General features: G+C 38.5%; 1 protein-coding gene across 1 annotated transcript; it reads left to right on the plus strand.

Annotated features, from left to right (window-relative positions):
* The first annotated feature begins 217 nt into the window (after positions 1 to 217).
* On the plus strand, positions 218 to 12,436 carry LOC101741801 (nucleolar GTP-binding protein 1). The gene is made up of 15 exons (XM_038015483.2): positions 218 to 378; positions 469 to 621; positions 1,042 to 1,163; positions 1,672 to 1,807; positions 2,578 to 2,679; positions 3,916 to 4,008; positions 4,836 to 4,985; positions 6,178 to 6,335; positions 6,686 to 6,827; positions 7,609 to 7,789; positions 8,298 to 8,407; positions 9,174 to 9,292; positions 10,238 to 10,371; positions 11,029 to 11,159; positions 12,234 to 12,436. Exons 1-15 carry the CDS (start codon positions 331 to 333, stop codon positions 12,387 to 12,389), a joined length of 1,935 nt encoding a protein of 644 aa, XP_037871411.1. The 5' UTR covers positions 218 to 330; the 3' UTR covers positions 12,390 to 12,436.
* Positions 12,437 to 12,764: the final 328 nt, after the last annotated feature.

Raw genomic sequence — 12,764 nt, forward strand, 5'->3', positions numbered from 1 at the left:
AAAAATAAATAAAAAACTGCTTGAAAAATAATTGACTGAAAATCTATTTAGCTCTTAGTAAATTCTCTTCGTTCTGGTCATTTCATTTCACCTACAGTTTTCTCTGATCTCATTTCTCTTATCTTCATTTAATACTTTCTTAAATTTATAACGCACTTTTCGGCCTTTGTTACAACATACTCACGTATAGGTTATATTTCTTTGCCTGTCCAACGAACAAATCAAATAAAAGGAAATCAGTATTGTCAAATATTCTTTTCAAACACGTGTTTACGTGTAATGCTCGTTATGAGCGATTATGATACTAAAATAGCACTAAATTAAAACAAAATGAGTTTGTACAACTTTAAAAAGATTGCTGTAGTCCCTACAGCTAAGGTAAGCGTATAACTGTATGAATCCCACAAATGTATTATGAAAACCATCATCTTATTGATAAGAATGTTAACCTCGAAATTTTGTTTTTAGGACTTTATAGACATAATTTTATCGAAAACACAAAGGAAAACTCCTACAGTCGTTCACAAGCATTATAAAATATCAAGAATACGTGGGTTTTATATTAGAAAAGTGAAATATACCCAGCAGAACTTCCACGACCGACTGTCCAGAATTATTCAGGTAAACAGCAACAGCGTTATAGTAATACGCAAAAGTAGCTACGTCACATCGAAAAAATAAATCTACAAATGTGTACATTTCCCAATTTTTTTCTAAATTTTTATTGTTCTTGGTTAAAATCTTAGTTTTCTAGAGACTCATACTGCTGGTGCCAGAACAATCTTAAAGAAATTTAAAGTTTCATTATTATTTTTTCACAAAACTATCTTCATTCTGATGTATGCTTCAACTCTCTTGAGTTTAGTTCTGATGCTTTTTCAAGACATTGTGTTACTTAAATTAAAAAGAAAATGTAAGAATAATCAAATCTCACAAGCTTCTGACTTGTTCATCTATTGAGCTGGGTATATTGATGTAACAGACTGACATATATCATAAATAAGTTATTAAACACATAGATTAATAAGATAATGTTTACAGGAATTCCCAAAGTTAGATGATGTCCATCCATTTTATGCTGATCTCATGAACGTATTGTACGACAAGGATCATTACAAACTTGGACTCGGACAGCTGAATACAGCCAGACATCTTATTGACAAGTAAGTCTCGATGATGTCACAAACTCTCATACAATATTAGTGTAAACCCATTTACAAATAAATTCCTTTAAAACTAACTTCGAAGGGCAGCCATTGTACTGTAGATAACTGAGACCTTAGAACTCATGTCTCTAGGTTGATGACGGCAGTTACACTTTAAATATCTTTGCGCTCCGGTAACCTCTTAACACCAGGTGGGCCATAATCTCATTCACTCTTCTAAGCAACAAAAAAATATATTAGTCAACTCTGACTAGAGATCTTTTACTAATTACCAATTATGTATTAAGCAGAATTAAAAATTTTTATTTTTTGATTACTAAATTTTTACCACACAATGTTTTTCCTTCACTGTGAAAGTCATTAGTGAACATTTGTGATGTGTGTTTCTCATTAGAAAAATTGTTCCTTGCTTCTGGGGTTCGAATACCAGCTCAGTCAGATCGTCTTATCTTTTAGGGCATGATTACTTCATATTTTATTCACATCCTTAATGCTTCATTTACAGTGTCGCAAAAGACTATGTGAGACTGTTAAAATATGGAGATTCGTTGTATCGGTGCAAACAGCTCAAACGTGCGGCTCTGGGTCGCATGGCCACCATCATGAAACGGCAAGGAGCTAATCTTACATACCTGGAACAGGTATGTCATACTTGTGATGATTCAACAATAAGTAGATTACAATCATAACGTTGCTGTCACATATTCTAGTAGTATTAAAGTGGTGTACTCAAAGGGGTTCATTCCAATATGAATGTTTCTTGCAGATATAGACAGTGTAACAATAGCATAGAGTAGCTTTTATAATTCTTCCAGATTTCATTTCTATGTACACTAGACGATGACCGATGACGTTTTTTTTTTATAAATTATGTTGTTTAGAAATTATATTTAAATACGAATCACATATTGATAGAATGATGAAATATCCCAAGCTCGTTTAGGCATTTTTAAGTGAACACGTGAGTTAAAAAGACAAATAATATAAATAAACAATTCATTTTCTTGGTCTAACCTTAAACCAAACACTCATTGGCTTCAGGTGGCTTAACAACGCTATCTGCTGAAATAGCTTTATTGTTATTGTGTCTTTAAAGCAGTTAGTTGCTGTAAATTATGAAAAATAGTACATATTATTATTCGCCAATAGATGTCGGGAAGAGTCATAAAGTTGATTATTGGTGAAGTTGATTATTGAAAACACGAATAAAACAACATTTTCTGAAAATAAATCGTAGCTAGATCGATTTATCGCCCCAGATTTTTATGAAAATCGTGGAGCCGTTTCCCAGATTCAAATTATATATAGGTATATACAAGAATTGCTCGTTTAAAGGTATAAGATAATTGTATTTAATGAATAAAAACCAAATACAACAATATTTTCTAATGTGGACTGTATTCTTTTGCAGGTCCGTCAACATTTAGCACGTTTACCATCGATAGATCCCTACACCAGGACGATAATCATCTGTGGATTCCCAAATGTCGGAAAATCAAGTTTTATTAATAAAGTAAGCAATGGAATTACTAATGATAAGACATGAGTCCCCTTGGATTTGCTTCTGTGCATTTGTACCATCAGTACCATCCAATATGAATACAGGCCTATCTCTCTTGATCACTGATATAGAGATCTATTTCAACAATTTAGTGTATTAGTGAGGGTGCTTGTTATCTTTTTAATTAAAAGATTGCTAAGTGCGGATTATATGAGTCGTCTATTATCAAAGGCGGCAATCTGTGCATTTGGACAAAAAAAATTTATTGATATGTCAATACAGATTTATTTGAATATAATCGTCTCCTTCAAAGAATACGGTTCAAAACCTGCATTAAATAAAGGTTAATAGTTATCCTGTTATTTATCTAAGATGTCGTTCCGAAGAGTTTTGTGACTGCCAATGGAATACAAAGTCAATAATTCGTTTTTCTGATTTACCAATCATTGTCCAAAAGTCAGATTGCCGCCTTTGATAATAGTCGACTCATATGAAGAAAGACACACAATGAACTGATTTATTACCCAACACATGTGCTTAAGTTCATTATTAAATAATAAACATTATCTATCGACCATTTTTATAGTAAAGATATATTTATTACTTAGTCAACCATACTAAATTTTACAGTATTAAGAGTAGTAAATGAAGTTAATAAATATCAGAACATGAGTTTGAGTATGACTCTTTTCAACTATGGATGCATGGCTTCTCTATAGCAGAATTAGATAGGAAGACAGTATTTATCTGTATGAGTTCATAAAGAGCTCAACCACACAGTGCATTTCCTAATTATCTTGTATCATCACCTACAAGCCCATGTCATAAATTACATCATGTCAAGTCGAGATAACCCTACTGGAGTTGATACAACTACACTGGCAATCTTATATTTTTACTGGTGGTAGGACCTCTTGTGAGTCCGCGCGGGTGGGTACCACCGCCCCGCCTGTTTCTGCCGTGAAGCAGTGATGCGTTTCGGTTTGAAGGGTGAGGCAGCCGTTGTAACTATACTGAGACCTTAGAACTTATATCTCAAGGTGTCTTTCGCATTTACGTTGTAGATGTCTATGGGCTCCAGTAACCACTTAACACCAGGTGGGCTGTGAGCTCGTCCACACATCTAAGCATAAAAAAAAATGCGTTATATTATTATGTAATTACATTATACTTATGCTCATTTGATGCAAATAGATTTTTTCTTTTTTCTTCTGAAATTAAATATAAATAATTATTATATATTTTCAGATAACACGTGCTGATGTGGAAGTGCAGCCATATGCGTTTACCACAAAGAGTCTGTATGTTGGTCATACTGATTACAAATATTTGAGATGGCAGGTATGTTGATATTGCTTTGCAGTAAAGACACAACATTTTTATACAAACAGAAACTGCCAGATATGTTCAGAATATCAATTTTGCTCACACCAACCATTAAATTATTTTTAAGTGTTTTTGTGACCTGGTAACTAAGACCTTTAGGTCAAGTCTTATTTTATATATAAAAATGAATTGCTGTTCGTTAGTCTCGCTAAACTAACGGCTGGACCGATTTGGCTAATTTTGGTCTTGAATTATTCGTGGAAGTCCAGAGAAGGTTTAAAAGGTGAAAAATTATGAAAATGCTTGGAATTATATAAAAACAAACAATTTTGTTTTTCCTTAGATGTGTCCACCTTGATGTGTCTTTTATTTATCGATTGAGGCACTACGAAGTCTGCCGGGTCAGCTAGTTTTAATATATATTCATAATTTTTATGAAAAATGATAATATGAAGTGAAATGAAATGAAGTTGATTAATATGAAACATGGCATGAAATGAAATGAGATGAGATGATATGGGATGAAATATAATCTCAGTAAACTCGTGGTCGTTTACTGACATTTTCTCAGTGGACTCTTTGGAAAATCCCAAGAAGCTAGCTTTGTTCCATTTTCCCACATTTGTGCACTTTCACAGATATTAAACAGTTAATAAACTACCATTATTACACATTTCAACCTGAAGAAACACTAAATAGATAAAATAAAACAAATCACACAACTTCACTCCTCGCATTCCCGCCAAAAAGTCCACCAACCATTTAATTGACAAATTTTTTGAAATTAATTATTTACAACAATAATTATACATATGGAGATTACTGTAATCTTTATTTTTCAGGTGATAGACACCCCTGGAATCTTGGATCATCCATTGGAAGAACGCAATGTTATAGAAATGCAAGCGGTCACAGCTTTGGCTCATCTCAGAGCTGCCATACTATACTTCATAGATCCGTCTGAGCAGTGTGGCCATAGTATTGAAGACCAGGTATATTAACATTTGGGCTCTTCATATTGGAAAAATAGGTAGCGGAACTGATCATCATACATAGAGATTGATAAACATAACTATAAATATTAGACATTCAGAGAAAACAAGTCTGTTAGAGACTAATGTTTACCAGATGTGAGAATCGAAACCAGAGCCTTCAGTTCAGCCATCAGAGATTTTAACTACTACACCTCCAAGTCAATCGATACATATAAATAAAATTGGTGTGTCTGTTTGTAATATTGAAATAACCGCTTTTTACTACATGCATATGAATATATATGCGGTACATACACCAAAATAACATTTTTTACAATTTTTGTGTCTGTCTGTCTGTCTGTTTGTTCCGGCTAATCTCTGGAACGGTTGGACCGATTTTGACGGGACTTTCACTGATAGGTAGCTGATGATATAAGGAGTAACTTAGGCTACTTTTTCTTAGATTAGCTTTGCCTCGCAGTGTCACCCGCGGTACGACAATAACCACGGGTAACATCGCGGGACTCGACTATCAATAATAAAATTTAATGTTTCCGAAGCGAAGCGAGGGCGGGTCGTTATATTATAAATATAATAAGGACCTTTAATTTTTTTTTTATTGCCCTTGTAGTCAGACGAGCATACGGCCCACCTGATGGTGAGTGGTTACCGTCGCCCATGGACTTCAGCAATGCCAGGGGCAGAGCTCAGCCGCTGCCTACCGAATAATTGAGTCGTCTATTATCATAGGTGGCAATCTGTGCATTTGGACAAAAAAATGTTATTGATATGTCAATACAGATTGATTTGAATATAATCGTCTCCTTCAAAGAATACGGTTCAAAACCTGCATTAAATAAAGTATTAACTTAACCTGTTATTTATCTAAGATGTCGTTCAGAAGAGTTTTGTGACTGCCAATGGAATACAAAGTCAATAATTCGTTTTTCTGATTTACCAATAATTTTCCAAAAGTCACATTGCCGGCTTTGATAATAGTCGACTCAAATATAAGGACCTTTAATTTTTTTTTTTATTGCCCTTGTAGTCAGACGAGCATAATACGGCCCATCTGATGGTGAGTGGTTACCGTCGCCCATGGACTTCAGCAATGGCAGGGGCAGAGCCAAGCCCCGCTGCCTACCGAATAATTGTTATTTTTAGTGTCAATGTATATCCAATGTCTAATACAGTATAACTTCTTCTACAGATATCACTGTTCGAAAGTATAAAGCCTTTATTCACAAGCAAACCCCTAATAGTAGTGTTAAACAAGATGGATGTGGTCAAACCTGAAGAGCTGTCTCTGAGTAAGAAACAGTTGCTGGACGATCTGACCGAAACGTGCTCTAAAGGAAATCTTGTCAAGTAAGTGTATTTTACTTGGGACTGTAAGGAGACAGGCATATGGCCCATCTGATGGTGATTAGTCATTGTTGCTTAAGGACATATGGGTACCTAATGTGTTAACATGTGATGGTTTCAATGATGTAAGAGTGATATTATAGTGTAATAAAACTTTCAAAGTTTACCCATTCGTGACTTATAATTACTGATAGCTAAGTGTGAGCGCTCAAGGGTAGGCACCACCAGCCTGCTTAGTGATGCCACAAAACCATTGTATTCCAGTTTGCTCTCTGGTATGTTAGCTTGCTAGGGTGGGCTTGTCCACTGATCGAGTGGATTGCAAAAAGAAAAATGTAAATCTTCGGTTCCAGTGCGGATTCAAATTCTGATCTGTCCGTGGTGCCTGTGATGCGGATGTCCACTGTGACTGAAGAGGGCGTGCAGGAGGTCAAAATTGAAGCCTGCGAGAGGCTGCTGGGACACCGGGTCACAGAGAAAATGCGGACAAAGAAGGTGAACAATGGAATATAGAAGTGAAACTTCTTTAGAATCGTTGTGATTTGAAACTCGATGAAACGAAAAAATAAGTCCATAGAGACACAAACACATAAATGTATAGGATTCAGCCGCCGAGAGAATGAGATAGAACACATTAGACGTTCTCCTCTTCGTAGCATCCCCACTATCGTCTACTGAACATTGTCTACATGTATGCTCCTGTGTAGTGGGATAGTCAGTATATCTATATCTTATTTATAAGTTTCACTTCTACCGTGTGTGACTTGCACACACACACACTTTTTTTTTTTTGTAGCGGGGTAACTCTTATAGAACACAAGATTCACAGATACCCGAATCTCGCTAACGACATTTTCAAGATTTCTGAACAATAATATTTGAACCGTCGGTTTTCTGAGAAATGTCACTTCCTTGGTGGGAGATCTTCCCTATGTCGTTTCCTTCCAAACTCGTGCCATTTTCAGTGTCTTTGTTGTCAGACGAGCATACGACCTATCTGATGGTGAGTGGTCATCTTCGCTCAATAGACTTCAGCAATGTTAAGGGCAGCAACAATCCGCTGCCTACCGTTAAGTAATCTCTATATGACTTGTCATGATCTGTCCGATTATGGTCACCGCTATACTTTTACTGTTCAATAGACATCAGTCTACACTAGGGAGATTCCAAAAAGGGACATTCCAACCACTGGCTGGTACCTCTGCTGTACATCAGATGGCATGTAACGCCTTAAGTACATATCGCGTTGGTTGACCACAAAGTGTATGTTTTACAGGTGGACGGCATCTTGAACCGGCTCCACGTGGCGGTGCCGGCCCCGCGCGACGACAAGCCGCGCCCGCCCGTGCTGCCGCCCTCGGTCCTCGCCAAGAAGGAGAAACAAGCAGAGAAGGAGAACCGGAAGAGGAAACTGGAGAGGGACATCGAGGTGGAGCTCGGCGACGACTACGTACTCGGTGAGCGCACCGGGGGGCGGCGCTGTCCGCGGGCAACCCGTGTACGCGGGTGACGCTACGTCTTCTCGCATTAAAACAGTATAATTTCAAAAATGACTAATTTTACAGGAGAGTGTTTTAAAGGTTTAACATGTGATATAGGCAGCGGCTTGGCTTTGCTCCTGGCATTGCTCAAGTCCATGGGCGACGGTAACCACTCACCATCAGGTGGGCCGTATGCTCGTCTGCCTACAAGGGCAATAAAAAAAATATTGTGATACTTTACCACCAGTTACATTATCTGTCTTTTAAAGTAAGATAAAATTATGTATTAATTTTGTTAATAGTAGTCAAAATATAGGTAAAGTAAAAAAAATAAAAAAAATAAAACTAAACTATGGTCTTTTGACAGTATTTATGAGAAAAATACTGGTGATACCAAATGATTCCGCATATTAACTCAATTTCGAATCTTTTTGGAAATTGCACACTTTTGATGCGAAAAAACGGCTTGTCTGTTGCTTTGCAGACTTGAAGAAGAACTACACGGAGATCCCGGAGGACGAGCGCTATGACGTCATCCCGGAGATCTGGGAGGGACACAACATCGCCGACTATATCGACCCGGACATCTTTGATGTGAGTATCATTCCCTTATCACAGGGATACCAGAGATTAAGACTCTGGTGGTAGGACCTCTTGTGAACTGGTGGTAGGACCTCTTGTGAGTCCGCACTGGTAGGTACCACCACCCTGCCTATTTCTGCCGTGAAGCAGTAATGTGTTTCGGTTTGAAGGGCGGGGCAGCCGTTGTAACTATACTTGGGACCTTATAACTTATGTCTCAAGTTGGGTGGCGCATTTATGTCGTAGATGTCTGTGGGCTCCAGTAACCACTTAACACCAGGTGGGCTTTGAGCTCGTATGGTAGTGCGGAACACCTCCACTTATATCTTTGACCTGCCCGGCGCCATCTGTCCGTACCTCGACAGGAACCGTCTCCACACAACTGCGTCAAATATCGTCATGAGGCTTTGGAACATTTTTATTTATGTAGTCATATTTATGAGGCTATATTATTGTTACGCGCTGGGGCTCGGGATGAATAAAATTTCACCAAAGTACAACTAAAAACTGTATTCAACACTTAAAACACTGAATATTCCACACATCTCTAGTAGTAGTTTCCGCTATCTGACAATAGATGGCGTTGTAATTCTCGAGCGTTCTAGGTCCTTCGACATTCGTTCGACTATTCGGCGATAGATGGCGTTACTTTTACCGGCGTAACATTATGTTAGTGTATTAAAAAAAAACTAGTTTTTAGACTTTTTGGATATGTGCTCAAAGTTTTACTTAAATTGAAAATTTAGATTAGAATTTAAAGGTATCGTAATTTTACCAGAAACTGGCAGAGTTGGAGAAGGACGAGGAACTGCGCGAGGCTGGCGGCATGTACGCCGCGCCCAAGATCGAGCTGGACGACACCGTGAGGGAGATCAGGGAACTGGCCCGGCAGATACGGTGAGCCCCGGCACCCTCAACCCGCCCCCACTCATTGTAGCCATTGTAGGTTCTAAATACTGTAGATTGAGGGGGATTCGGGACCCTTTCCAAATCCAACAATTTTTTTTATTGCTTAGATGAGTGGACAAGCTCACAGCCCACCTAGTGTTAAGTGGTTACTGGAGCCCATAGATATCTACGACGTAAATGCGCTACACCCACCTTGAGATATAAGTTCTAAGATCTCAATACAGTTACAACGGCTGCCCCACCCTTCAAATCGAAACGCATTACTGCTTCACGGCAGAAATAAGCGGGGTGGTGGTACCTACTCGCGTGAACTCACAAGAGGTCCTACCACTAGTGATTACGTAAATTATAATTTTGCGGGTTTGATTTTTATTACACGATGTTATTCCTTCACCGTGGAAGTCAACCGTGAACAATTGTTGAGTACGTACTTCATTAGAAAAATTGGTACCCGCCGGCGGGATTCGAACACCGGTGCATCTCTCAACACGAATGCACCGGACGTCTTATCCTTTAGGCCACGACGACTTCAAAGGGTAATACTAACTTACGGTACTTTCTAAGGGTTATACCAATAAAATTGAGATTAAAATGGTTCCGGAGGCTTAATACGATGCGTTATTATACATAGTTCGTTACAAAGTATACACAAAAACTGAAAAAACTAGCTTGACCCGATTCACCTTGGCTTTAGGGTGTATCAGGTTACATTAGGGACAATAGTTTTTCGATAGGGCTGCCACTATTTATTTGTTAGGTTGATGACTAAATTAAACTATTTAATATTCTTAAACACTAAATAAAATTAATTTTCAATTCAACAAAGTTGAAACTAACAAGTCAACAAAAGTATTGTGACATCCCAGATTTGTCCCAATTCTAACACTAGTCTCAATTCCCCCCGATCTACTGTAATCATCTCCTTGTGTTTAGCAACAAGAAGGCCATTCTCAAGGACGAGTCTCGCCTGGTGAAGCAGTCCACGAAGCCGGTGATGCCGCGCACCTCGCGAGCCAAGACCAAGCAGAGGTCCACCTCCAAGCTCAGGAAGGACATGGAGAAACTTGGTACGTGTTTCAGTTGTACACCGGGACGACGCGCTAGTGAGCACGCACCCACATGTTGAGGTCTAGTCGAGTCAACAACTTTGAACTTGTGGACTCTATTTACTCTATTTATGTGTAAAGAAGCAAAAGAGTCTGGAAGAGATCGCTCTCTCTCTCTCTCTCTCTCTCTCTTGAAAGTGCATAAATGTGGGAAAATGAAACAAAGCCGCTGGACGTAACTTCACGGGTTCCTCCAAAAAGTCCACTAAAAAAAAATTACAGTAAATGACCGATTTTGGTGATGATGATTTTACTGAGATTATATTTCATCTCATTTCATTCAATTTCATCCCAGTTGATTAATGTCTCAAATTAATCATCTTTATTTCATTTCATTTCACTCCATATTATCAATTTTAATAAAAATAAGAAAATAAATTCTTAGGTCTTAGTTACCAGGTCATAAAATCCCATAAAAAAAAGCATTGTAAATTTTTACATAAAATAAACATTTTATTATTGTCGCCGTCATATTTAGGGCCGCTTATTTAAGCGTCCTAAAATAGATGTTTGACTGTGTGATTGTTTCTCGTAGGCCGGATACTAACATTGCCCGATAATAGTGATCGAGATACTATTTTAAGTTATTGAATATAACGTTTGTATGTGTCGCTCCAGGCGTGGACATGTCGGAGACCGGCGACGCGCACTTCACCCGCGCCCGCCCCCGCTCCCGCTCCCGCTCGCTCTCCGCGCCGCCCGCCAAGCGCGCGCGGGAACCCTCCAACCAGCCGGTGGCCGACCCCATCGTGAGTACCCGCCACATTGACCTCACTACCGCTTATTTAGAGACCTCTACATGCAAACTGGTGTTTGGACCTCTTGTGAGTCCGCGCGGGTAGGTACGCCCCGCCTATTTCTGCCGTGAAGCAGTAATGCGTTTCGGTTTGAAGGGTGGTGCAGCCGTGTAACTGTACTGAGACCTTAATATCTCAAGGTGGGTGGCGCATTTACGTTGTAGATGTCCATGGGCTCCAGTAACCACTTAACACCAAGTGGGCTGTGAGCTCGTCCGCACATCTTCTAAGCAATAAATAAAAAATAGTTGCAAGTTTTTTTTGTATACCGGTCCTTGATATCCAAAATAACCCTTGTATGCCTTGGTTGCACGGAGGAGACATACAAGAACAAGGTTTCCTACAAAGTTTAATTAAAATTAGTCTATTAAAACAGTATTGTATGTTTATAAGTTCATAATGCCTCTACTGGCTCGTCCACTATCTATATGCCTGTGTAATGGAACCGCTCAACGTGACATTCATCAAGTTCAAAAGGTGAGATTGACTTGACAATGCACACGGGTCAATGACTGGTGACAATATAGTAATATTATTATTTTGGTCTCATACCTGCACTCGACAATGGTTTAGTGATTATTTTTATTTTAGCTTGCTAATTTTGTTTGTATTCGAAGTTTAATTATCTTATCTATATATATATATATATATATATATATATATATATATATATATATATATATAAATGAATTGCTGTTCGTTAGTCTCGCTAAAACTCGAGAACGGCTGGACCGATTTGGCTAATTTTGGTCTTGAATTATTTGTGGAAGTTCAGAGAAGGTTTAAAAGGTAGATAAATATGAAAATGCTCCTCGGAATTAAAAAAAAATAACAATTTTGTTTTCCCTTTGATGTGTCCCCCGTCGGACTGATTCCTTTTGTTTGTTTTTAGTTTATTTTATAAAAAAGTTTAGGGTCTTTTATTTATCGATTGATGCACTATGTTGCATAATGAGATTATTGACCAATCATCGATCACTAATAGTAAAAAAAAATATACATAATAATAAAATGTTTTTAAAACAGATGCGCGTGAAAGTAAAGAGGATGGCGCACGCGGCCATCGCCAAGAAGACCAAGAAGATGGGCCTCAAGGGAGAGGCGGACCGGTTCATCGGCACCAAGATGCCGAAGCATCTGTTCGCTGGAAAACGTGGGGTCGGCAAGACGGACCGGAGATAGTGCATCAGTGGACAGTGCTCTTTACCAATATATATATTTATACTATAGATCTTGTTTTATTGGTGGTGGTTTTTTGTTTTTGTTATTGTCCTTATAGGCAGACCGTATCCACCTGATGGTGAATGGTTACCGTCGACCATGGACATCAGCAATGCCAGGGACAGAGCCAAGCTACTAGCTGAATATCCTTAATGTAGCCCAATGGGGTCAAGTGATAGTATCGGGCCACAGGGAATGCAACCCAACCCGCTATCAATGCCATTTTTAAACGGAGTTCATTGCGCTGGATTAAAGTAAAATATGGTAGTTCATGGTAGTGTTTTTAAAAGTCGTCGAGGCCTAACGGATAAGACGTCCGGTGCATTCGTGTTGAGC

The sequence above is a fragment of the Bombyx mori genome, chromosome 2 (genome assembly GCF_030269925.1).
Source record: "Bombyx mori chromosome 2, ASM3026992v2".
Taxonomy (NCBI): Eukaryota; Metazoa; Arthropoda; class Insecta; order Lepidoptera; family Bombycidae; genus Bombyx; species Bombyx mori.

What these genes read in the sequence shown, in the direction of transcription:
- LOC101741801 (XM_038015483.2), top strand. Translation starts at nt 331, where the DNA reads ATGAGTTTGTACAACTTTAAAAAGATTGCTGTAGTCCCTACAGCTAAG. An exon ending in ATCTTACATACCTGGAACAG is followed by an intron (nt 1,808 to 2,577) that starts GTATGTCATACT and finishes ATTCTTTTGCAG; the next exon opens with GTCCGTCAACATTTAGCACG. An exon ending in GCCATAGTATTGAAGACCAG is followed by an intron (nt 4,986 to 6,177) that starts GTATATTAACAT and finishes CTTCTTCTACAG; the next exon opens with ATATCACTGTTCGAAAGTAT.